This window comes from Ursus arctos, unplaced genomic scaffold, assembly GCF_023065955.2.
Source record: "Ursus arctos isolate Adak ecotype North America unplaced genomic scaffold, UrsArc2.0 scaffold_1, whole genome shotgun sequence".
Lineage (NCBI taxonomy): Eukaryota > Metazoa > Chordata > Mammalia > Carnivora > Ursidae > Ursus > Ursus arctos.
Genome location: NW_026622763.1, coordinates 67,925,352 through 67,950,827, shown reverse-complemented (window position 1 = coordinate 67,950,827; position 25,476 = coordinate 67,925,352). Strand labels below are relative to the sequence as shown.

The 25,476-nt window shown below is 41.8% G+C and overlaps 1 protein-coding gene across 6 annotated transcripts in view; it reads right to left on the bottom strand.

Annotated features, from left to right (window-relative positions):
- Positions 1–753: 753 nt before the first annotated feature.
- The window catches only part of MYO1B (myosin IB), a 174,747-nt gene continuing 150,024 nt past the window's right edge, over positions 754–25,476 (bottom strand). For 2 of the 6 annotated variants that reach the window (XM_026492296.4, XM_026492297.4), the window contains exons 21-31: positions 22,765–22,833; positions 20,913–20,999; positions 20,545–20,631; positions 18,653–18,739; positions 15,377–15,451; positions 13,739–13,873; positions 11,727–11,833; positions 9,070–9,202; positions 8,562–8,714; positions 6,952–7,079; positions 754–2,077 (exon numbers count right to left, since the gene is read on the bottom strand). In XM_026492296.4, coding sequence (XP_026348081.2) covers positions 1,954–2,077; positions 6,952–7,079; positions 8,562–8,714; positions 9,070–9,202; positions 11,727–11,833; positions 13,739–13,873; positions 15,377–15,451; positions 18,653–18,739; positions 20,545–20,631; positions 20,913–20,999; positions 22,765–22,833 — 1,185 coding nt within the window. In that variant the 3' untranslated portion in view covers positions 754–1,953. The remainder of the gene's footprint in view (positions 2,078–6,951; positions 7,080–8,561; positions 8,715–9,069; positions 9,203–11,726; positions 11,834–13,738; positions 13,874–15,376; positions 15,452–18,652; positions 18,740–20,544; positions 20,632–20,912; positions 21,000–22,764; positions 22,834–25,476) is intronic. The other 4 variants (XM_048214435.2, XM_044381327.3, XM_048214436.2 and 1 more) reach the window with 2 other exon arrangements.

The window sequence follows — 25,476 nt, the reverse complement described above, 5'->3', positions numbered from 1 at the left end:
AGACCCGCAGAATATTGGGCCTCTCATCCTGGACTTAAACTTCCATTTGGGAAACAACCCAGCGACAATCAGGAGGGGACTGGATAAACGTACCCATATACCAGAAGACTGTGCCACAGTAAAGAACAAAAAGCAAAAACGACAAAGAACAAAGTCTATAGAGTATTAGCTTTTGTCTACTAAAGCAGGAGATAAGAATCTATATTTTTATTTTGTTTTGGAAGCATATGCAAAAAGCCGTGCAAAAGCAAGTAAAAACAATGGCTAATGTGGGGGGGGGCACGGGAACTGAGCAGCTGGGAGAGTGACGGGATGGAGAATTTGCACTGTATTTCTGTTCATACTCACTTGCACACTGAACAGTGTAAATGTATTACATATACTTTCAAACGTTTTTAAAAAACACCTCTCAGTTCCAAATTTCTACTCACCTATTTCAGGAACTATCAGTCTACCACTCTAGGTACAAGGTGCGGAAGACTGAGAGAAAGTAATGCTATCCTCTACCTGCGCCAATAAACACAAAGGCTTCTGAGAATTTCTTTATGGGAGCGATTTTCTAAAGTACAAAAATTAAAAGAAAGTCCCCCCCAAAATACTTTCAGTGAATGTTTCTGGTTTATAAAAGGTCAGCGAAATTCAATTACACAGAAAACATATAATGTTTGGTAAAGCCTTTCAGTGTGATATGACATTGACACACAACATGAGAACATAGCTTGAAATATAAAAATACAGTTGTGATCCAGGAAATGGCACCAAATTAGAACAGTTTTATTATTCAACATACCAATGTATATACATTATCCTCCCAAATAAGAAACAATTTGATTCCAAAGTTTAAAATGTAGTTTTCAAAATGAATCCTTATTGTAAATTTGGGGGGAAAAAAAAAAGTCCTGCAAATTAACATAAACAATTTTGATCCTTGACTAAAATATGCACCCTGTACCAATCACCTCTCTCATACAAAATGTATATTAAATAAAACCTTCAAAAAGGATCTTGGATATTTATTGCACGTCGTACAGAATGCTTGCCATTATCTGAAAGGCTTTCAGCTCTTGACTGTATTAGCTGTTTAAAATATTTACTCAAATTTGGGTGAAAACAACACTCTGCAAATATTAGCCTACGTAGGATCATATATGAGGTTTACCAGAAACAGGAAAATATAATCTTACTGGACTACTTCTGCCACTTTTTCTACAATAAGATTGACTCTGTTTTCTACTGTTAAAAGCAATGACAAGAGCTGAACAAATTAAAAGTCCTGTTGAAACGTCAGTTTTCTCTTTTCAAATAGAAACCACACGTAGAGGCATTTTACCCAGTCATATATTTCTACTTCCTAGGACCAGCCCTTCTTGAAGTGTATTGGTTAAGATCACACTAGGGGATGCGGAATAATGTTGTCCACCAGCAATAGTTACTGTTTGGGTTTCAACATCTTCAACCTCTTTCAGCCCTAGTCAAGACAGCTCAGGCCAGCCAGAATGCCACGGCTTGAAAAACAAAAGGCTTCCTAGTCAGTTCTCATGCCACCCAGCGGAGTGCCTAGCAAAGAGGAGGCACTCAATAAATATTTAATGAATGAATGCAATTCTCTCTTGGGACCATTTTCTCTACTTAGGAACAGTAATGATACATGAGTAATAGGCTGATTGCGGGTACACAGATCTAACATGACAGCTAAACAAAGAACACGTATGACATAGCACAGATGCTGTTAGTTTCTATAATCCTGTCCCAGGACAGACTGTGTATTTTAAGGGTTAAAACTATTCCAATAATAAAAATTGATTAGTCAAATATTTTTTTTTATTTTGCCAAGGGTCTCTAACAGTATTAGCCTTTGGCAATTCCCAAACATACAATGAACCCCAAACAAAACAAAACAAAATTGCACTATTACAAGGAAACAAGTCCATGAAAGCAGAGAGGAGGGGCCAGTTAAGGAACAGCGACTTCCAGGAGACGGTTGTTTTTTCGTTTGCACGTTGGGACACTCCCATTTTTCTGGTTGCCCTGAATAAACTTCACACATACTTTATCTTGTCTGAACTGCACAAGGAACCTAGAAGAAGAGAATGGGACGAATTAAAGAAAAGTACACACATGACTGTGGATGATGACACTAACACAAGCTTTTGTTTCTTAATGGCTATTGACCTCGATGAGTAGTCCCACTTCCCATCAGCACTTCCTGCAGTCCCCACTCAGCCCCAAGGAAACTGAAGTTCATGAAACCCACCATTTTCCAGTAAGGTGAGAAGGGCTAAGAATTATTTCCATGTTCCAAATGGAAAGCCCAACATGTTATTTTCCCATTTTTCTCCATTTTTGCATAGCAAAAATATAAACTGGGGGATGGTCCTATTACATTATCAACAATTTCAGAAAATGAAACGAACAATTTCAGAAAATGAAATGAAAAATTTCTGGAAAGGGGTCTAGAGACCCTCCAGACTATGATTTCCAAACACTGGTTACTCACCTATTTTCTAAACAATATTTGTCATATCCATATACTATACTAATAGTTGTTTCTACCATAAATAAATATATTTCAAAAAAGCTGTGACCTATGGAATAACAATAATAATAAAATCACAAGTTTGATCTGCCCCTCATATTTTTTAATTTCCACCAAATGGATATTGGAGATATATATATATATATATATATTATAAAATTTACAAAATCTATCAGCATACACCCAAAGCCGCCTCTTACCCTACCAGTAGTATGTGTGGTACACTGGGGGAAACCATATTCTAGTCCAAATCTTTCCTTTCACAGACCATCAGGGATCAAGTGCTTGTCCACAAGATTATTTGTCACACTTTCCTACCACAAACATACTGCCTTCCTCCTGGGCTGGGTGCTGCGGGGGATACCCGGACATATCCAGTGAAGTCCCTGCTCGCAAGGATGGCATCCCTGCAGAGGCAGGAGAGTGGTATGGCTGGTCCAGAACCCAGACTCTCCGATCCCAAAGCTAGTGCTCTTTCTCCACCGTAAGAGTTAATACAATGTTACCACATTTCCAGTATGCTTCTCAGGGAACCATTTCCTGCGTTGCTGGCATATAGCTAGCTGAGTCACTCTAACAGTGATGTGACAGATCACATGTTCACTGGCTCCACCACAAGTACACAAACATCAAAACAGCTCTGTTCTGTGCACATTAGTCTCAGTGTCAAGGTCTACGGAGCCCGTGCTCTGCAAACATCTACTGGACTGAAATGTGACACATAAGGTCCTGATTTATCAGTTGGTTTAACAGGATAGTACTTCTGAGCTTCTAAATGGGCTGTTTGTTTTCAAGTTGAAAGCACTGAAAAGAAAGAGCTATAGTTCCAAAATCATATCATCAATATATATACTTATATCTACGTGCCTCAAAGAAAGAAAGCACCTTTCGAGTCTAATGCCAATACGCACATTTTAAAAAATCAGGTATTTTGACATTTTAATATTCAAATACTACTTTGGTATAATAAAAGTATAGGGAGCTCTTTTCCCCATAACTTCAGCAGTGGCTGTCTTCATGTTCACGAATCATGAGTTCAATTCACTCCAGAAACAATAATAGAGAAGATGTCCTGAGTATTTGCCATGCACTGCACTGCTCCTAGTAAGCTACATATATTATTGCAACTTTGAAATAATCCTATGAGGCAAGTAATGTTATTTATCTCTATTTCATAGAAGAGAAAATCGAAGCATGGCCCACAGGAAGGACACAGTACTCAGAGAATCATGCTCCAGCAAACAATAATGTTGAATGCAAACTTTCACAGCACCAATACCAGTCAGAACTTCACAGTGAAAAGAATTGAGAGGATTTGATTTGAAATATTCACAAAAACAACTGTATACACTAAAATGATGTATCTGTGGGTGTGTATGCATGTACATACATATTCATGTATTTAAAACGTTTAATAGAACAAATTCACTTTGGTTTTTTCCAATACGTTCAGGACTTCATTTTTAGAAATCTTTTAGAAATATGACACATTTTATTTAAGGTCATTCTTAAAATGCAATCTATTTATGGACTGAAAAGCTTGGGAGTTGAAGGACAGTGAATTACAAAGCAGGTTAAAACTGCCCTAAGGAGTAAATAGGACTTTGACTCACCTCCTGGAAATCTACATCCAGTTTATCCAGAACGACTACGGGGATTGGGTTTGTTAAAATAATTACTTCTACTTCTGAGAAGGACGCACTGAGGAAGGTTTCGGTCACTCAAATGAACACTGTCTATAATACTCATCTGTAGAGCTGGCAGTGAAATGGATTCAAGCCACTGAGAGTGAAAAAAAAATACATCACGGGCATCCCTGCCCATGACTTTGTCAAATTTTGTTTAAATTTAAAATGGTCTCTCTCCAAGGAGGTGCATAATCCCTGCTTATGAGCTCTCGAGGTTATGAAGCAGGTTCCCCGGCCCCTTCTCTGCCCCGTAGCTCCCTTGCTCACTGGGCAGGGGCCCACCAGTGCTACCGGGGTTCCACCGGCTACTTTGTTTCTATGAAACCAACTAACAATCAGGAATTGGAGAAAGACAGGTGTTATGGACCAGTTTAAACGCTTTGTTTTCTTCACATGGCCACCCTGCCAACCTGCACGCACACAAGCATGTTGACTGCACATTCAGAACATCGTACCCCCCTTCTCTGCGACAAGGCAGGGTCTCTGCCACCCACGAGCGAACTCTCCCATAATCATGTGCCTCACACACAAACCGCCAGAACCACGGGACGGGCTCTGTGGTTGATGACGTATGAGAGACACAGCTCGCGCTCTCCCGGCCAGCCCCTCAGGAGACTAATGATGCTCGCCAGGACAGCTCATCTGGGAAGAGCTGTAGTAAAGAAGGATTATACATTTCCACCAGCGGGTACTTCCTCCACGGCAGGGGTAGTGTTCTCCGAATACCAGCTTGAGAAATGCTTAAAAGTAGCAATCCTTTGTGGCCTGGATGTTGATGTGACTTTCTCTGTCAAGACAGCCTCGTTAACGTGGGGAGCCAGCCAGGGGGCTGCTTCATCCATATACCAAGGAGCTCCTGCCTCTGGAACACAGAGAATCTTCCCAGGGCCGGTGGGAATCACTAGTTCCACCAAAACAGAAGCCCTGCTCTGAAACATTTCCACTAAAGGGAGGTTAAAGTTCTAATGGGCCCTAACAGGTTAAATCCTGCTTCATCCATATACCAAGGAGCTCCTGCCTCTGGAACACAGAGAATCTTCCCAGGGCCGGTGGGAATCACTAGTTCCACCAAAACAGAAGCCCTGCATCCCAAGCTCTAAAACATTTCCGCTAAAGGGAGGTTAAAGTTCTAACGGGCCCTAACAGGTTAAATCTTAAGTGACTGGAGCCCAACTAGCCATTATATTTTTTTTTCCCTACAGAGAAAAGACCCAACGACAAGAAACGTTATTTACTCCAAATTGCAATTTCCAATGGAGAGGATACATGAAGGTCACCCTCCCACCAACCTCAATATCATCCTTAATGTACAATGAGGACAGATGATGGACCTAAGGTTTCGTAAATCCCAAAACATTAAGGAGGATTAGTCTGGCTTACGGAGGGGTAAGAATGGGTATGAACTTATTTCAGAAAGACTTTTAGAAAGAAGTGAAATAGAATAGGCTGGAAAAATCTTAATGAGAAAATAAAATCATTTCTTGAGCAAGCCGGTTATGTAAATTCTTTCGATACACGCAAAGAAGTATCTAAGCAGGTAGTAAATAATCTCCTGAAAAGTAAAGCAACCCATCAAGTATCGATCAGCATAGTAACTCAAATTCATTAAAAAGGTCTCATATCGATAGAGTTAGCACGAGGGGGGATGCTCCAAACTGCACGGAAGTGGTCGGTCTCTATAATTAGAGCCCTACTGTGAAGTAAAAAAAAGCAAACTTTCAAATTTATACACAGCAGTCTTAGCACAATGGTCAAGATGCAAAGCTTATTCTAGAACTCTACTATGTATATGTGAAAAAAAGGCATCGCAAATATAACATATTCAAAACAGCACTCTTGACTTCACCCCGCCCTGGCCACCCCCAAACCACTCTTTCTTCGGTGTCATCTGTTGCAGTCAATGGTACCACCATTTGGGCTCAGGCCCCAAACCTAGCATCTAATCTGTTAATAAGTCCTCTTGTTTTCCTCCAAATTACATTTGGAATCTGACTACTTCTCACTACCTCCCACTCACACCCTAGCCTAAGCCACATCATCCTAGACAGCTCAGAGAAGCTAACTTTCTTCTGCTTCCACTCTTGCCTCCCTAGAGCTATTTTCCATACTGCAGCCAAAGCAATCTTTGAAAATCACAAATCGGATCAAGCTCCCCCTTACTTAAAACCTGTAACGGCATTCCATCATCCAGTAAAATCTCAGCTCCTTACCTCGGTTCCCCAGCTCTACATGGCCAGGTCTCTGCCTGTCTCTCCAGACTCTTTTCCTACCATTTCACTCTGCCACTTTCGCTCCCGTTTCAGGGCCTTTGCACCTGCTGCCCCCTGCCTGGAAGGCACCTCCCAGGTTGTTGCCTGGCTTGCTCCCTTGATTCCAGTCTCGACTCAAATGTCACCGCATCAAACAAAGTTCCCTGACCTCCCTATCAAAAATAGCACCCTCTGGCCCTTACCCTGCTTTGTTTCCTTCCAGAAGCACTTGTCGTTAACTAAAGTCATATCACCCATTTCTTATTTATGCATATTTGTCTCTTCCACCAGGATGTCAGGGACATGAAGGCAAGGACTTGACCAGCACCTTTCACTGCCCATCCACCATCTAGAACAAATATCGGACACACACTTGCTACTTAAAGGTGGCAGTTGTATAAACGGATGAGACTGGGGTGCTCGACGAGAGCACTACAGCCAGAAGTGAAACGGCACATTCAAACGATCATGCACATACTCATCAGAAATTTCGATATTGAGCTTCTGTTTGGTTTGGCTGAGAGTCGTCCGGTACAGCTTGGTGGCCATTTCAATCAGGTGATCACTGCTGAAGAGAAAGTCTCCTTTACTAGCTGCTTCGGAGCCCTGCAAGGACAAAGCAAGACGCAGACTCTCATAATTAAAGACAGTGCAGGAGGTAAGTGTTTACAGGCTTGGCTGAACGCGTGTCTACAGTCTCTTGAAAACATCAGCTACTGAAGTCCACTCTTCCAAATACACAATAAGAACAAAAGCGGCATTTCTCCCAACTTGCTCAGAGCACTTCTAGTCAGGTCACCGAACCCTGTGCTCCCCAAAAGTTGGTAGATGGACCCGAGGCACCATCAGCATCCCCTGGGAGCTTGTTAGAAAGCAGAGCCTCAGGCCCTGCCGCAGGCCCGCTGCACAGGAACCGCAACAGGGTCCCCGAGTGATTTGTTTGCACATTCAGGCTTGAGAAGCTCTGACCCAACCTGTAACTCATTCTGAGACAGCGACTGAAAAAGTTCCTGTGATTTGGTTAGAGAAAAAAAAGAACAACAACAACACTCCCAACAAATATCCTAGGGCAGGGGCTCTTCACCTAAGCTACACGGGGAGCTGGCAGAAAGTAGCATGGTTGTGCCCATTCCAAGAAACTCTGACTTGGTGGGACTGGGGGCGGGGGTACGGCCTGAGCATCAGCATTATAAAGTGTAATCAAGGCTCAGAATCATTGTCTTAGGACCGGATATGCTCCCTTTAAGATCCACAGGAGGGAAAACAGGCTGAACTGAGCATATGGGATTTTCCTAAGTGTAGAAGCAACAAGACAGGTGTGTCACCAACTAGATGCATGTCCCTAAATGGGATTAATATTTGCTGACATCTGCTTATTCAGGGACTATTTATTATATGATAGGCACTATACATAGTGTCTCATTAATCCTTGTAACAACATTATGAAGCAGTACTGTTATTCTCTCCATTTTAAAGAGGAGAAAAATTAGGTAGGCACGTGGAAGTTAAATGACTTGGCCAAGGTCACTGTAACCTTAGTGAGACCAATTCCAGAGCCTACATTCTTAGCTATGCCATTCAAATCAGGAGGTCCTAGGTTAAGCTGAAAAAGCACAAAACACTAAAAAATCTTTAGGTCAAAATTATTAGGCAGTTGTTTTATTGTGGCTACATTCTTTAATAAAAAACTCACAAAGATGAACAAAGGGACATTTACTAAGTTGGTATATAGAATAAACAACAGGAGGAAGCGTAAAACATCCTTGGATTTCCACGCTTTTTCTCAAAATAAAGGACATCACAGTGAGTGCAAATCAAAGCTGCTCAGTGAAATTAGAACGCAATGCACAAGTTAATAAATGTGATTAGTCAACGCAATTTCAGTTAATCAATTTCAATTACCGAAAAACCAAGCCTGTGAGATTTTACATGGGAGTGAATATACCCAAAATCTGCAAATCAATAAAAAGTTTATACATTATAAACTTCAAGTAATAACATTCTTCAGATGTGGAAAATTTAAGTCAGTGGCTCAGAAACTGGGCAAATGGAGAAATCTTTAGGTCAAATCAATAGTTGGACCTTTACCTCTTTGAGGTGGACGGCAAAGAAGCCATCGTTTTGTGAGCTCATCGATACTTTGGTCACATCCACCAAGGGAACCTCTGACTTGATCTGCCCCGACTTTTGATCAGCAAGAAGGAGATTATTGTTCGTTAAGAGGAAAATCCGGGATGTGCTCTAAAACAAAACAAAACAAATAAGGATGTAAAGCCAATGATCAAAAATACCCCAAGTGGTCCAGGACTTTAAAGCATTCCTTATTTGCAGAAATGCCCATTTGATCCCGTATCTTTCAGCATGCATACCTAAGTAAACTGAGAACACACTAAACACACAGACAACAGGTCTTTAGTCATGTAAGTTTCAGAGAACAAGCAAAATTCCACCTAAACTTAAAGGTAAGGGGAAACAGCTCCCTTTACAGGAACTCGGCTGAGAATATGAAAGGTAAATCAGAATAATCAGAAAACGAAAGATGACTGTCCCAACTGATAAACACTTCCCACAGGTCTCCAAGGGTTAGCATTTTTACCTTCCCATTGGCCCGGTTAATTTTGTTCACAACTTCAGCAATGATAATCTTTTCTTCAATGGCATCCTTCAGCTTCTTATACTTGGGATTCTTGTTGATTTCCAGGTAAGCCCCTTGGAACGGCTGCCCAACGCTAGAGAAAAATTCCCTTACATTAGACACAGTTCCTGATGGAGGCATTACTGGAGAAAGGCAACATGTCAGCCAATTCTGAAGCACGCAACTTCATCAAAGTAAATTTTATCCATGTCCTAAATAGAAGTTGGAAATGAAACCTGAAACCTATTTCAAATACACTTTTGATGGGATCATGGCATTTTGTAGGTAGGACTTTGAGAAAAATCTTATCGCATGGAACAATCAAGATAGAAGTGAGTTCCAAGAAAAAGAGTCAAGACACACGTGCATGGTCTCATGCGAGGGGAGAGGCAATTCCTTCTCATTTGTTAATATAAAGTTAACAGCTGCCCACAAAGGACTTCTAGTGTCTTTCAACAATATGTGGCAATGGAAAAAAGGGCACAAATCATTACCGTCACCTGCTTCAAAGAAAAACTTCATTTTCTTGCAGAGAATAAGAAAATCAAGAGGCGTCTGGGGGAGCATAGATCCAGAGCGAGCCCTTTAGAAGAGACTACAGAGCACTTAATACTACCATGTAACTCTGGCTCTGTTTAGGCCAAGTATGAAAGAAGAGTCAGGCCTCTCCTCCGAGGATATGCCCCTAAGTGGACAAGGTAAACATTCAGAACCAGAGTGGTTTTCTTTCAAACAAACTCCACCTTGCAAAGTGGCACAATCACGCACTAAGATGTCCATTTCCCTAAAGGTTTGTGGGGTGACACTTTCAGGGAAGCCTCTCCCAAGACACCAAAAAACCCCCACAAAAAACAAGAAAAAACCCCGAAAAAAACCAACCATGACTTCATTTTGAGCTATAATGTTCTGACAATTTGCAAATACAACTTTATTTATTTTTATTTTATTTATTTATTTGACAGAGAGACAGCCAGAGAGAGAGGGAACACAGGCAGGGGGAGTGGGAGAGGAAGAAGCAGGCTCCCAGTGGAAGAGCCTGATGTGGGGCTCGATCCCATAACGCTGGGATCACGCCCTGAGCCGAAGGCAGATGCTTAACGACTGAGCCACCCAGGCGCCCCTGCAAATACAACTTTAAATGCTTGTGTTGTGGGCGGAGGATCAGGGAAGAAAATCCACGTAGGTGGTCAGTGTTTCACGGCTCCCAGCATGTAAAAGGCCGACACCCAGGAGGGCTGCTGCTCACGCTGCGGTGGGAGGTAAATTATTCCACCCTCCACCGCCGCAGGCTGCACGGGCCACCGTCCCTGAAAATGGATACAACTACCTCAAAAGGACTTGGCGTGGCATTAATATTTTTTTCTTGTTGTTCACATTTAAACATGTTTTTAATAATAAAAAGTGCTAAGAGCCTTTGAATTTGTTTCTTCACAAATGTATTTTTCTCTTTCCCGTTTCTGAAGAGTCATCCACAGGGAATGTTAATTAAGACAATTACTCTGCAATTTAAAAATCTATCAAAGAGTTAAATGAATGAATTGCTGGAGAGAGTATATAGGCCCTTTTCGCGTGTGAATGTGCTTTATACAGCAGGCAGTTTGGACAACTTTGGATTTCGATGCTCTCTGTTCGACTTAAAGGGAGTTTAGACCATCAAAAGCTGCCAAATCAGCTGACCCAGCAAGCTGTGTCATTTAAAATATTTAAACCACATGAGCCTGGCAACAAAGTTTATTTCAACTTTTCAAAGGAAGAGCTTTCAGTAGTGTGTAAAGACACGGAGAATATAAGCACAGCATATGTAATACATGTGAATATACTTAGCATATAATGCTTTCTCCTTTCTAGGCCGTCCTCTGGGAGAAGCTAAAAGTTGTTACAGATTTGGCTTGAAATCGTTCAATCTTAACTTTTTTCAGAAACATCGATGAAAAAGGGATATTCGGAATTCTGGGGGAGAAATGATGAACTTGGGAGATGTAAGGACATTCAGGTAAGCAGTCTTTACCAATGATTTCACTTGGCAAACTTAACAACTGGTGTTCCTTCTTTTATGGAGCACTTGGTGTCTACAATAAAGGAATGGATCTGGCTGCACAGACCACTAGCATCGTGCCCAAGGACTTAACAGAGCAAAGGTTATCAGAGACCAGGGCTTCGGGCAATACTCAGAAAGTGATGGTTCACTCTTCATTATCATGCAAATGAGCCCGACCCAGCTGTTCAAGTGAGACTGCAATGGGGAGGACCAGAGATTGCCAACAGAAATTCACTGGGCTGGTCTGTGAAAACGATGGAAAACTAACAGGAATTTACAATGTAAATTATTCTTAATAGACTACACAATTTCTATTTTAAAGGACAACTTCTAATTATTTAGTGAAGTGTTCAGGCTAATGCCAACGAAGTAAAACCAACAAATGTAATCTCATTTCATGAAAGTATGCTGTGAAAGCCACTGCCCGAATGTGTTTATGTGTATTCATATCCAGCTGATCATAAAATGGTTCATAAAATTAAAAACCCCTCATGGATTACTAAAAGCAAACGCCACTAGACCTACAAATATATCTGAGAAACTTTTAAAACACTTTATGGATAAAGCAAAGCCATAATACCTAGATGGGTATAAAGCCTTCTTGTCTTTGAAGAGTTCACTGGCTTCTAATTTTTCTTCGTAAATAAGTTTCTGCTGGTCTGTGAATTGGTCCCTGTATTTTTTACACTGTGAGAAATGAAAAGGGGGGGAAGATAATCACTTATATAAATAAATCTTACTCATTCTTAAATATGCTAAGTCAATTTAACAGCATCAAGAATAAGACTAAATGCGTACAAAATAGCCATTTAGAAAACCAAAAGCATTTTTCCTTTCTGGGTTTTAAAAGGTTGGTCCTGGACAATGTCATAAAAACTACTGTTTGTATTGTGGAACTTGGGATGCTTCTTCAAAACACCGAAGGGCCTTGCTGGCATGGGCCCTGCGGGGAGTACTGACCCTCCCACTATGATGTCAGCCTCCCCCCGCCCAATCCTTTAATCCTTAGGCTGTCACACTCTTTCACAAAGACTCACAGTAAGAACAACACTGTACATCACAATTCACTGCACACATTTACACACACACATACAGACAACGGACACAAAAGCGTCACGAGACAATTTTCAACATGTCCTGTGCCCCATTATTTTCGATTCTACCGTATTTCATTTTAAAACCTTGGTCAGTAACCTACTAAATTGATTTCATGACTCACAAATATGCTACAACGATTGGTTGGAAAAATACTTCTCCGAATCCCCCATTACCATCTTACAATGTGGCCGGGACCTAAGAAATCTCCCCTTTACCTGGATTTTGAGATGGCACTGGAGGCAGAAAGGGAGTGGCTGGAGGGACAGGGCCAGGTTTTTTAGATGAACTCAAAGAAATTCAGTTACAAGTGTAGCTGAGAACCACCGACATAATTGTATAAAGGAATGTCAGCATTGCTGCCCACCCTTTCAGGAATAAACACATCCTTCTCATTCTCTACCCCCCATGCGAGGGAGGTATGGGCAAGATTCAGGGGCCAGGAGCCAGCGGGGAGCTGAAGCAGAGCAGACCCCCAGCATTAGAGGCTCCCCATCATTATTCCTGAAAACAGTTCTACCGTCAGACTCAAAAGGAGAGATGAGTACTGAGACATGGGGAATCTCCCCAAAGTGACTCACTAAGTGAGGGGACGGAAGTGAGAATCCAGTTCCACATGTTGACCGGGTACCAATAATACATTAATCCGTGATAATGTCACTCTGCATATGCAGTTATGGTAAGGGACAAGCCTACAGTGCCCAGCAGGAAGAGCTTCCTGGAAGACATGTCCATCAATCATCCACTTACTAACTAGGAGCCCTTCAATCAATGATTATATCTGATATTTGTACATATTTAACATTCAATACACCAATTGACCGAATTATTAAAGTCAATATCTATACAAGTATTCTGTGTATTCACGCTGGGCGACACCTAAATAAAACGTGATGTTTTCATAAACTGAAGGAAGCTAAAATATAAGGCACTATCAAATAGATTTTCAGCTTCCCTTTAATTCAGGTAGAGGGAAACTTGAATCTCTTTAATGTCTTGCGAGGCACTCCGAAGCCTTCCTTTCCAGTCCACCAAATGCGTGCATTGTTTTCACGTACGTCTAAGCGGTACTCAGTAGATCTCAGAAAGCAAACTCCTACAGTCTGCAGGATTTCACTACCTTGTGTGAAGATGTTCAAACTTTATTATTTCTGTCTCAGGCAGTATTCCTTCAGGTGAAGATGAAATAAGGAAACAAAGCAAAACAAAACAAAAACCTGAACTACTTTAAAGCAACTGGAATGTGGAATGGAGCCATGCATTCTCCTTTCCAGCCAAGGAGGAGAGGAGACAGCCACGGGAACACCGGGCTGCTCTAGAAATCCTCACAGAAGCGAAGCACAGTGCATGGTTCAAAAACAGCGAAATCCTCAGGTACAGCTCCTCGAGGCTAAAGGAAGAATGTGGTTAAAATCTGCTTTTACATAACACTTCTCAAACACTCAAAATACATGATAAGGAGTCTCTGAAAAAAAACCCTCACGAGGCATTGTTTACCCTCCACAAGTGGAAGATCCTTTCTAGCTGCTTGTGAGTAGCGTCCAAGAATAGGTAAGGTCTTGGTGGCCAGTTCTTGTCTATTGGAGATAAGGAAGGCATCTTATTTTTCATTTCCAAGAAGTATTTTTGCACCTATGTTGGGTTTGACCAAGAAAATGCTAGATGAGTAAAATATGCCACAAAAGACACCGCTTTACATAAACCAGGATCAAACAGACCATTCTTCAGTGGAATTTAGCAAGTTTTCGTTGATAAAATGTTGTAACTCCTCTTTTTTACTCTGTCTTGATTGGGAAAACCAAAGCTCCACTAAATGGTTAGGAGAAAAGAAGAATGCTAACACTAATACTAATTTCAATATTAACATGAATACTTACACTGGTTAACACTAGAAATCTGTTAAGAGGTAGCTAGCAGCGACACGTGGCTATTGATACTTAAATCTTAAGTAATTAAAAAAATAAAAAATCCAGTTCAGCAGTCATATTATCACATTTCAAGTTAGCCACACGTGGCTAGAGTCTCCTCTATGGTACCATGAGGATAAGAACATTTTCTTCACGGCAGAAAGTTCTATTGGGCAGCACCACTCTAGAGTACTTGAGATGGGCCAGGTACTGTGAGAGCTTTCTACTGTCGCTCCATTTTACAGGGGACAAAATGAGGCTCACAGAAGTAATCTGCGCTCGTCACAAATCTGTACGTGGCAGAGCCAGCTGGCTCCAGAGTTTGCACTCTCCACCACTACGTATACTTGTCTGGTAGATGGAGGGGAATGTTAGACTCCACCCTGGTTGAGTGGCACAGCCTGGCTCTCCTTCACCCCTCCTCCCACTGCCTTGTTCGCCACCCTTGCCCTGCGGCAGCTCATGGCGGCTCAGCAGGACAAGATGTTGGCATTTCCCTCAAATCCCTATGTTGAAATTCTTGCCCTTAATGGGACAGAATGAGGAAACGAGGCCTTGGGGAGGAAATTAGGTTATAGGGTCACGAGGGGTAATGCTCCCAGGATTAGTGGTCTTTTCAAGAAGACCCAGGGAAGCGCTTGCTTCTCTCTGTCTTCTCCTGTGAGGAAACCAGGAAAAGCCCTCACCAGAACCAGACCACACTAGCACTCTACCTTGGGCTGCCCAGTCTCCAGAACTGTGAGAAATAAACATTTATTGTTTAAGACACACAGTCTGTGGTATTTTCATTATAGTAGCCTGAACTAAGACACCTGGCTTGCTTGGGTTACCTTCCCCAGACTGTTCTCTCTGTCAAAGAAGAAGAACATTAAAATAAAATGGCAGAGGGGCAGGGAGAAGCAGGCTCCCCGCTGAGCGGGAGCCCGATGTGGGCCTCGATCCCATGACCCTGAGATCACAACCTGAGCAGAAGTCAGATGCTTAACCAACTGAGCCACCCAGGAGCCACAGAACATTTAATTAATTATTTTATTAATCATATGTGGGCCACTAATAACTTCCTGACACAAGTCCACCTGAATTTGGGGGGAAATGATAAAAAAGTCATAATCTCTTAGTGTCACAGCTAGGATTTAATTGTTACCAACAAGTCACTTATTATTGAAGCGATGCTATTAACTAATTAATCCAATAATGCCAATCAGCCATATAGAAAGTGTAAACTTACAATTCTCTGAAGTGTAAATTCATATATTTTCTTTCCAGCATTGGCTCTGAAGAATTTCCTGTACTCCCTACGTACCTTTAAAAAGAAGCAGCAGAATACAGAGGTTAACGTGCGGTCGGCAGATGCCCACACAGTTGGTGCCCCTCTACTAGAGACGAACACAGGTGGGACGAGTAAAATCTCTACGGGATTTTTCTGGATACGGTAAAATAACTGAAGCACATTGAGACAGTGGGTTTTAAATCAGAGAAAACGAAATTAAGAGATGCAAAGTGATAATACCAGAGTGTTCTGATGTTTTAAATCCTCTTAACTAGTGTTTAAAGAGCCTGATGATTTGACAAGAAACGCTCTACAGATATAGCTGCAAACTCACCACAAATCAAAATACATTTCAGAAAAAAAAATTATCTAAGGTCATTTTCACTGCAGATTGTTCTTTAAAAGGTAAAAAAATGCCTGAAGAACTCTATTGCAGTTTCCAAAAGCCTTGCATCAGAAGACAGGACTTTGGGATTGCACACTGAGAACTCAATGTGCTTAAAAATAAGAATTTAAAAGGCAACTTGTGAACTCTCATTATCTTCCATTTAATTGCATTAATTTTTCTCTCATCTCTGCTCCTGCCAGTTTCTACTAAGTACTATCACAGCACTTAGGACATCCTATTAGTTTTAGTTTCCTATTTGCTCCTTGCTACACTGTCATATTTACTTTGCATACTAATGTCTAACAAATAAATAACTAGCTGAGGTGTTTACCGAATGAATGAATAATATGGTTAAGTCTTGAAACTGGGGGAAAAATAGTTAAAATATTTATCATCCAGCTGTACATAAGAACATTAGATTTTAGCAAAACATTAGCCTATTTGAATAATTCAGACATTATGTACCTTTGTCTTTTGTCTTTAGTTTTCTGGGTTTAATTGCACATATTCAAAATATTTCTACATTAGGGGTTATAAGCTAGCCACCTACTAACCAAATTCAGTCTGTAGAAAAATGTTTTATATGCCTATTTTTAAATTAAGAACTTCACATAGGAATTCAGACTGCACATTTCTCTTAAAATTTTCTAAGATCTAGCAACAGCAAGCCCCATTTCTACAGAACAAGGACTACATGGACCGTAGGAGCTGTTTTGCCTTTATGAGACAGGCATGCTCCGAACTGCCTGAAGCCCCGTCATTCCTAATCCACCTGCCCTCTGCTGCTTCCCTCATCCACCTGGCCTCCCTGGTCCCGCGGCAGGTGAGCACCAGACCCATTCTCTCCACTTGTGGACTATTAAGGTCTAAAACTTTCCCCATCCATTATACAGGCAGTTTTTCTTTTTGTTCCTATTCTAGGTTACTGATTACCGTTTTGCTTTTTTTTTTTTTAGCCAAAGAGTTGCTAGATTCAGAACCATTTCGAATCTCAAACTAATAAAGTTAGAAGGGACAAGGAGAAGAAAAATGAAAGCTGTTAATTGGCTCCTGGAATTTTAATAGCGTAGGAAAGCAGGGAAGGTAAAGTGAGGTTTCATGTAAACACATGCATAAAGTGGAAGTCCTACTATGTTTAGTTGAATGTCATTGTACATGAGTTCTCTGCAACATGCTTTTTGATATTCACAGCTATATACAGAAGAGGCCTGGTGACAACGTGCTGGCATAAGGAATGGTTCCCCTCGTGGGCTCTGGCAGTCCTGAAAGGATCCCCTGAACTTTGTAATCAATTCCCCAAGAACTTAATCACTTAAAAGGACAAAACTACTGGTCTTATCAACAACATTCTTAAAAAAAAAAAAAAGCACGAAATGATTACATTCTTGGACTTCAAAGAAGTCTGGCCTTATTTCATAACAATAATAATGGTAATACGTTAAAATACTTCTGTTTTATTGGAAACTGGGGGAAAAAAAGAGTTATATCTAGAGGAAGCCCAGTTACCTCCAACTAAAACCTACAATTCACCTACAAACTGAATTTGATTTATAGGTTGCTAGTATAAGCCCCTAATATGAAAGTATTTCTGAAACCGTATGCAGTTAGTTAAACCCAGAAATCTGAAGATAAATGTGATGTTGCTGGTAGAAATCATTACACAGAATAAAAATCCTGACTCAATGTTTTGTTCCTCCTTTTTATGAAAATCAGAATGCAAATTAGAACAAGCTAATAAAATAAAAAATAAAATCCTTTAAAAAAAGTAGTTATAGAATTTGTTCAGAATTCTTGAAACAGAACATCTTAAATTCCTATTTAAGGTACTTCTTAATTACTTCAAAAATTACTTGATGTATATTCAGTATAATCAAAAAGGTTAATTTACTAAGAGTTTATAGACTAAACTTTTAGGGAAAAATGCAGATTATTCAAAAGCAGAACGTACAGACACTGCTAATGCTGTTTAGATCCAGAGCCAATGGTTTCCTGGATGGTATTTAAATATTTAGAAGAAGATGAACTGTTATAAAATAACAGCAAAAATAATAAAGAGGAATAGTGTCAAAAAGGGGCCTGACTATCCCTAAAGACAATATGGATGGCACCCGATGGCGATGAGTTACTGACTATTAGGAAGACACAACCTTTATACTGCCTAAACGTTGTTCTCAAGGTTTTCTGGGGCTCAGTCATATTTACTCACATGCATCCTTACCTAAAGGAGGAAGCACCACTTTGAAATAAACCCTGTCCTGAATTAAAAGGCATTTGAATTAAAGTTCTCTCTTTAGCTGGAATGATACACTGCTGGTCTTATTTGTCCGAATCTGTACTTTTATGCAAAATCCTTTGGGCTCTATGCTGAACAGTGAGAACGGCAGTCACTTTGCAGAAAGCTCTGCCCAGGAGCCATCACTGGAGCAGAAGAGGTGGACAGAGGGAAACAAAAGGCTGATATCCCCCAGCTGGCCACTGCAGACCAGGGGTCAGCTTTTAGCTCAACTACTGTAACTCTGTCCTGTGAATTAAAAACAGAAAACAAAACACAAGCTTCATCCTCATAAAGAGAACATAAAATAGAACTTGGATAACAAAGCGTCTTATCAGATAAAATATGCTAGAGTGCTATGACTTTAAACCGGTTGTTTAAAGAAATATACCACAATAAAATCAGCAAATATTAGTGCACAAGTTTGTTTTCAAAAAGAAACGCAATTAGGCAAGATGACATTGTAAAAGACTGTGCAGACCATAAGCAAGCATCATCAATCGTTTTCTCAGGGTTAGTAAGTGCTAGGCTTCCTTGAGGTCACCGTGGGCAGAAAGAAGGGGTGGGGAAGTACCTTCAGTCCAAGCCAGTAAGCCCAAATGACAGCAACTGCATGCTTACGCCTAGCCTCCTCCTTCAAGCGTTTCAATTCCCTTCGAGCCTAGAATGTTTTAGATAGTAAATAAAAGAGATAGCCCAATGCAGACAGCACAAATGACCAGAAAAGACACCCCACCACACAGAAGAGCCACTTTACGAATAAGGATTTCAGAATGATAGAGGAATCGGGCATAATCATTTAAACGCAAAGAATCAGCATAAGGCCGGTGCAGCCCCTTGTCTTTTTAGTGCACTGAGCCTCTGTTCCAGAGGAAGGCGATCTGCGAGGTACCTAAGGTTAGCACGCCTCTGCCCCCCTACTTGCATTTTTTTTTCCTTCTTCCTTCCCTGTCCTCTCTCCCTTTCCCACTTCCGTCTCTCTCTCCCTTATCCAAGCCTTCAAACAGTGAGTGGAAGCTAATGCCTTCAGCAGCCTTCCTTCCGTTGCCAGAACACGGGGCTAAAGAGGCTATGAGTTTCTACGTTCATTCATTCGGATGTATAAAAAGACAGCTCTTGTGAACAACCGTTTGGAAAATGGAAGGAAGATGGGTTGTTTCTCTGAAGTTCAAACAAAAAAACGAAACTCAAAATCCTTCCCCATCAGAAAATCAGAAGTAGCCCGTATTGAAATTCAGTGTGAGCTCAAGGCCCCAAACAGTGAAATACACCGACGATAAAAAGTGAAATGACTTCTAGGTTTCAAAATCAAACTTAGGGAAGAGGCAAACTGAGGCATGTTACCGTGAAAGATGAAACAGGCACTGATGTTTCATTACACGGTAGTACTGACTGGGAAATGAGCTCACTCAGAGGGGAAAACCCAAGGATAAGTGTCGAAGCGTCCCTCTGCCTCTGCTAGGACACTTTCCTCCACTTACTAAAGGAGCTAGTCTGTTCTGCACAGATTTTTCAAGGGAAAATACAAATGAACAACTCTGGCGAGTGCTTTTGGCAAATGAGGATCCTTATACAGGCAAATGTTGACTTTTCTCATTTTTCTCACAAGATGGGCTTCTAATGCTGACAAGGTAAATTTAAAAACATAGGACTCCATTGATATTTATGTTTCTAACTGGAATACACATTTTTAGCAGAGATGACCTTTGATTTTCGAAGTAACAAAAACATCTAAAAGTCTCGTCCCTTGGGGTATGTGAAATGTTCACAGAGCCCACGACTCTGCCTGGGGATTAGCAAGAGTATTTCAGGAGGCCTTTGTTTCTGAACACAAACAGCTGATGCTGAAATTCCTGGGATTCTTCAGTGGCAATTATAGCTAGCTTTGCATGAACACAGCTTTCTGTTAAATCACAAATGATCATTCTTTCCACATATAATATTTTGCTTATAATAATCAATGGCTGCCACAGGGAGCCTAAAACAATTTCATTCACGGATTAATATGTTTTAAGGCATGCGTTAAAGGGGGTCCTATTATCATCAGATTGCAGAAGACCAACCGAAGCCCAAACCTTAACATTCCCAGCATGCCCCTCCCTGCCACCCCACCAAACAAAAACACCTCAAGAAAACTGTCAGTATATTTTGGGGGGTTGGAGGGAGGGAAGGGGGAAGGAAAAAAAAAACTAAACATGCACATTACTTGAGAGATTTTTTTTTTTAAAAGAGCAACTATACTAGTGCCTCATTAATAAGCAATTAGTCTCTTTGGCCTACACATGCTTAGGGATCCTGATGGGCACTACTGAGGCTACCACATCCAGGTTTACTACATCCGGCTGCGAGGACATGCACCAGCGTGAGCCGCTGTTAGCTGGACTCATTCGGCCCCTGACAGGCTAAAGACCCGAACTGATTATGGCGGATTCCGGGACGGAGGAACGGGATGTGCGAACCAAGTACCTTCGATCCAAGCCAGTAAGCCCAAATAACTGCAATAGCATGTTTATTCCTAGCCTCCTCCTTCAGCCGGCTCAGTTCCCTTCGCGCCTGTGATGCATTTGAAAAGGAGTTACAGAAAAGTTTAAGGCAAGAAAGGTTACTGCTGGTTCCCAAAGGGGAAAGAAGAAGACAGACACCAGTCACCGTCACACAGTTAACGCGGAAGCGTGTGCCGCCACCCCACACCAACATGTCGGAGGGACAGAGAGGTCAATGCGTGCTCAGTAGCTTAAGCCAGTGAAACACTTTCGGCCCCCGAAGGAGAGGGTCCGTGGCCCCACACGGCACTCCCGACCCGCTGCCTTCCTGGGGGGCAGTCTCTGGCCTACCTGGGTACCATGCCAATAGGCCGCGATGGTGGTGACTGCCTCCTCACAGCGCTTCTGATGCTTCAGTTCCCGCAGAATCTTCCGGGCCTAAGGGGAAGAATCACCCAGGAAAATGGAGAATTAACAACAACAAAATGTGAAATTCCATGGCGATTTGAAAAAAAAAAACTTGAAGAGAACGTCATCATATCCATTCTCAAGTAAAAAATCTATAGCTTAACGAAAAGGAGAAATTGTTTATTAGGCCTCAACGGACGAGGAGAAGGTGGTAAATGAAGACGTCCTCAAGCATGACAGCGTAGCCCCCACTCAGACTGAGACAGCCACTCCCGGGCCCTAACGTGGGACGGGGGAAAATCTAAGCACAAAGCAACAGAAACTGGTGCACATCGGATGGAAAGAACGGCTCTCAGAACGTGGTCGGAGGATCTCCAATGATCCACCAAAATCCATTTATCATTTTATTGTTGTACGGAATATAACTGTAGCTGTACTTTTTATTCAAAAGAGATGTTTAAACTTGCTAAAATAATCTCACTGGTCTAAAACCAGTGGCTTCTTCCCAGCAGCTGCCAGAAACTGATTTTGTGGGGGCCAGGGACACGTGGTTTGGAGGTGCACTCCGAGTCCTGGAGGTCTTCAGACTCCAGCCATAGCCCCATGACCCAGTGATGAGGCCAAACAAGAACTGAGAGGCAGTAATGTCACTTCCTCTACGTGCTTGGATTTGCATTTTGGCATTTGCTGTGGACAACTACCACCGTGTCCCACAGGCCTAGACAAAGGTCAGTCAATGCTACTGGATTGCTGGCCCCGGGCTCTAGCCTCTGAAGGGGCTCTGGGCCTGGGAACTACCTTGGAGTAGCCCCTCCAGATCCAGCTCACTCCACAAAATCTCCCAATGGGAAAGTGGTCAGGACAGGCCCTGATGTATCTTCCACCTAGAGCAGGGAGCAGGGGTCAGTAAACTTTCTATAGAAGTCCAGATGGTAAGTATTTTTGGCTTTGCAGGTTTTATGTTCGTTATCACAACTACTCAGTTCTGATGTTACAGTGCAAAAGGAGCCACCCACGAGATGTAAATAAATAAACAACGTTTTGTACCAATAAAACTTTGTTTATATGCACTTTGTATTTTTATTTATATATATATTTTTATATATATATGTTTTATATTTGTATATATATTTATACAAAATTTGTATCCCATATAATTTTTACACTTCGTGAGATGGTTCTTTTTTTGTTGTTATTTTAAACAATGCTTTAAAAATATAAAAGCCATTCTTTGCACAAAAACAGGCATAGGCTTGATCTGGTCCAGGGGCTGTAGTTTGCTGACCTCTGAACCAAGCTTGCAGGAAGGACCTGGAACTAGGTGATCAGTGCACTGTGATCCTCACTAGAATGGCCAAACCTCAGGATGTTTTGATCATTACAGGGCAGCCCACAAGATGGTCACCAGGAAGTTACGGAAGGAGTTGGGCTGGGGGTGCTGAGGTCCGGCAGGACACACAGGTGCAGAGGCAACATTGAGAGAGACAGCCCTCCGGATCTACACTTCCCCTGCAAACAGGGGGCAAGAGGATACTGAAATCATGTACGGTATTATTTCAAGGACTTCCTGCTCAGAGAACAAAGCTCTTGAAAAGAGAGCCAGTTGGAAGGACGCAGCCAAGACATGGTCACAGGGGCCCCAGCGTCGCCCATAATATTTATTCTTTCTATCTGACTGTTTACAGGGTAGGCAGGAGACGAGGAGCTCTTCCCTGCAGGGTGACCTTAAAGACATCATCCTTTGTGAAGAACCTGAAAACCCCAAATAAATAAGGCTCACTTCTTTTAAACTTACCTTCCAACCCCGGATATAAGACTGAATCACCAAGGCAGAACTCTTGATCTGTTGATACCTCTTTTGTTGCTGTAGGACAAAAGGGAAAGATATTAGCAGCTCTATTTACATATCTGTAATACACACACTGCAAGGATTGAGAAAAAGGACTTGCTCACTTAGTGCAATTAACCCTTGATCTCCCATATTCCTTCTGGGAACCAATATGTAAAGAAACCAAAATTGCGAACGATCCAGAAGTATTACAGTTAATCCAGAGAACGCTTCAAGGATGCTAAATATAATCAATGATCATCACTTAAATAGAACTGTGAGGGTATAAATGTGAATCCAACCCCACTCCTGCACGCAAGGACTTGCGGTGGACACCAGTCAGCAACGGCAAACAGAAACAGCATCCTGGGAGAGTCGAGTGAGCACCAAATACGTTCAGATACAGCCAAGGCTGACTCCAGGTGGGGAAGGTTAAGGCAAACCCAGTGAGCCTCCAAGAAGGCCCCAGGCCAAATGTTGGCAAAGCAAGCTCAATGCCCAGGGGCCCTTTTAACGTCCAGGGGTGATGCCTCAGAGAGTGGAGGCCACTGGAATCCTACCCCTAGAAAAGTGAGCTCTTCCTGTATTTCGTGTGGAATATTCACTGGCACATGGGCATCTGGGATTTCATCCCAGAAATTTCATAGCTTTTCAAAGTACTGAAGTCATGTGGTGCCTCTTTCACTTTGGAAATGCTAGATTGCTCAGCTCCCTTTACTGAGGGCTGAGACATGCCTTTCGGCACTCTGGGCTATATTTTGGAAGCTCAGAGGACACAAGGTGATGTTATCAACACATGAGCAGCAAAACAAGAGAAGGCCAGGGAGAAAGACCTTGGACAAGTCACTACCTTCTCTGGGTCTCCGTTTCCTCGTCTGTCAAACGAGGAACTGCAACACCTCCTAGATTCCTCACAGAGGAACACTCCATGCTGTAGAACAAAGTACCCACCATCTCTGGCCACCACTTCTGACATCCATTCGGCATCTCACTGTTCTCTTCTGAAATTCCTAAATGGCTTGAAACTAACTCTATCTCACTTTTAAATTCATCTCATAGAACCATTAAATAGGACAGAACATGGATTTTAAAATAATCAGCAACTGAAAACCAGCATGGAAAAAATGTCTGAGTTATCTGGTTGAGGAAAAATACTGAGTTTAATCACTGGCTTGGATAACATGCAGTTAACTGTTTGAGGTATTTAGTTCAAATTCTGAAGCAGATGTAACACTAGGGCGAATTTAAGACTTTCTCTGAATGTGAGGCTATTATTTGTTTCTATTCTCCAAATTCATATCCGTTGTAGTTCTCACAGAACATCACGACTTAATGATGCATTCCACGGGAGCTCTTTTTTGGTCTGGGGAAACAAAAGCTCTAGACAGGGAGGAAAGGTGCAGACGGCACCTACTCTTCCTGGTTCACCGCCTTGTCTGCTTCCTCGCAGCCTTCTGATGAAGTGCCCCCCCCCAGGTCTTCCTCGGCCATGCTATGTAAATTTATACCCTATCTCCCCACTCTTCTTTATCTCAGTACTGTTTCCTTCCTAGCTGACTACAATCTGTAACTGCTCTGATTATTTACTTGCTTACCCCCGTATTGTCCTCACTAGACATAAACCCCAGGAGGTCAGGAACGAGGTTGTTTTGTTCACGGTGCTCTCCCCAGAGCCTGGCAGAGTAGGTGTTGCAAAAGCATTCACAGGATTCAAGACAGATGCATTCGCTACACTTCCAAACTTGGATTTTCTTAATGTTCTCAAAATAAGTGATGAAAAGAATCCTTGAGGACTGGCAATTTCTGGGTCCCCTCTTTCTCAGGCAAATACAAACCAGAGCGTTATGAACCAGCTGCAGAAGTGCCAAGTGCCCTTGTTATGTGCACGGAAGAGAATCCACCACGGCCAGGTTGGTGACAACCACTCTGTGCCTTTGCAAAATACATAGGAATGCATCTGTCGTCGTGGCTGGACAGGTTCACATGTCCACACCCGTACTAGTGGTTGTACCCTTTTGACTAGAGGAAGCAATTTTAAAGATACTCTCTTAAACATCAAGCAATTTTTTTCTTTGGCTTCATCATTTAAGTATGTCCTTAATTTCTCAAACTTGGACATACTACACTATAACATGTGACATGAGAATAGGTCAGCAACACTATGTCCTGGTTATACACTGCCTCATACTTAAGATGTTTCTGGAGCAGAAAAACAGAATACCCTAAAGGAGATCTGACTGCAAATTTAATCCGTCTTCCGACTCACTCTCTAGAGCAAATGCATGGAATGAAAAAGCATTTGGGATTAGTGTTTTTATCACTAAAATTCATTTGTGAGAACACAGCCCAGGTTGAAGATGGCCTAAAGGCGAACCTTCGGGCTCCCGTCAAACATGTTACTCCTGCAATGAAACATCTATAATCCAGTGAGAAAGAAAATCCCAAAGAGAAATTCCATGTCCACCAAGTAAACATACTTTATTTTTGAGTCTTTTCCGCTAGTTAATAGGACCAGCTATCTGAGGACTAAGGAAATCCAACTCTTTCACCAAACGCAAAATTCTACTAAAATGGGGCATCAGTTTTCTGGAATTAAGCCATTTTCAGTGCCGCTACAATACGTGGAGAACAGCCAATTATTCTGGAAAGCTGACCCTACCATACGAAGAGTTAAATGAC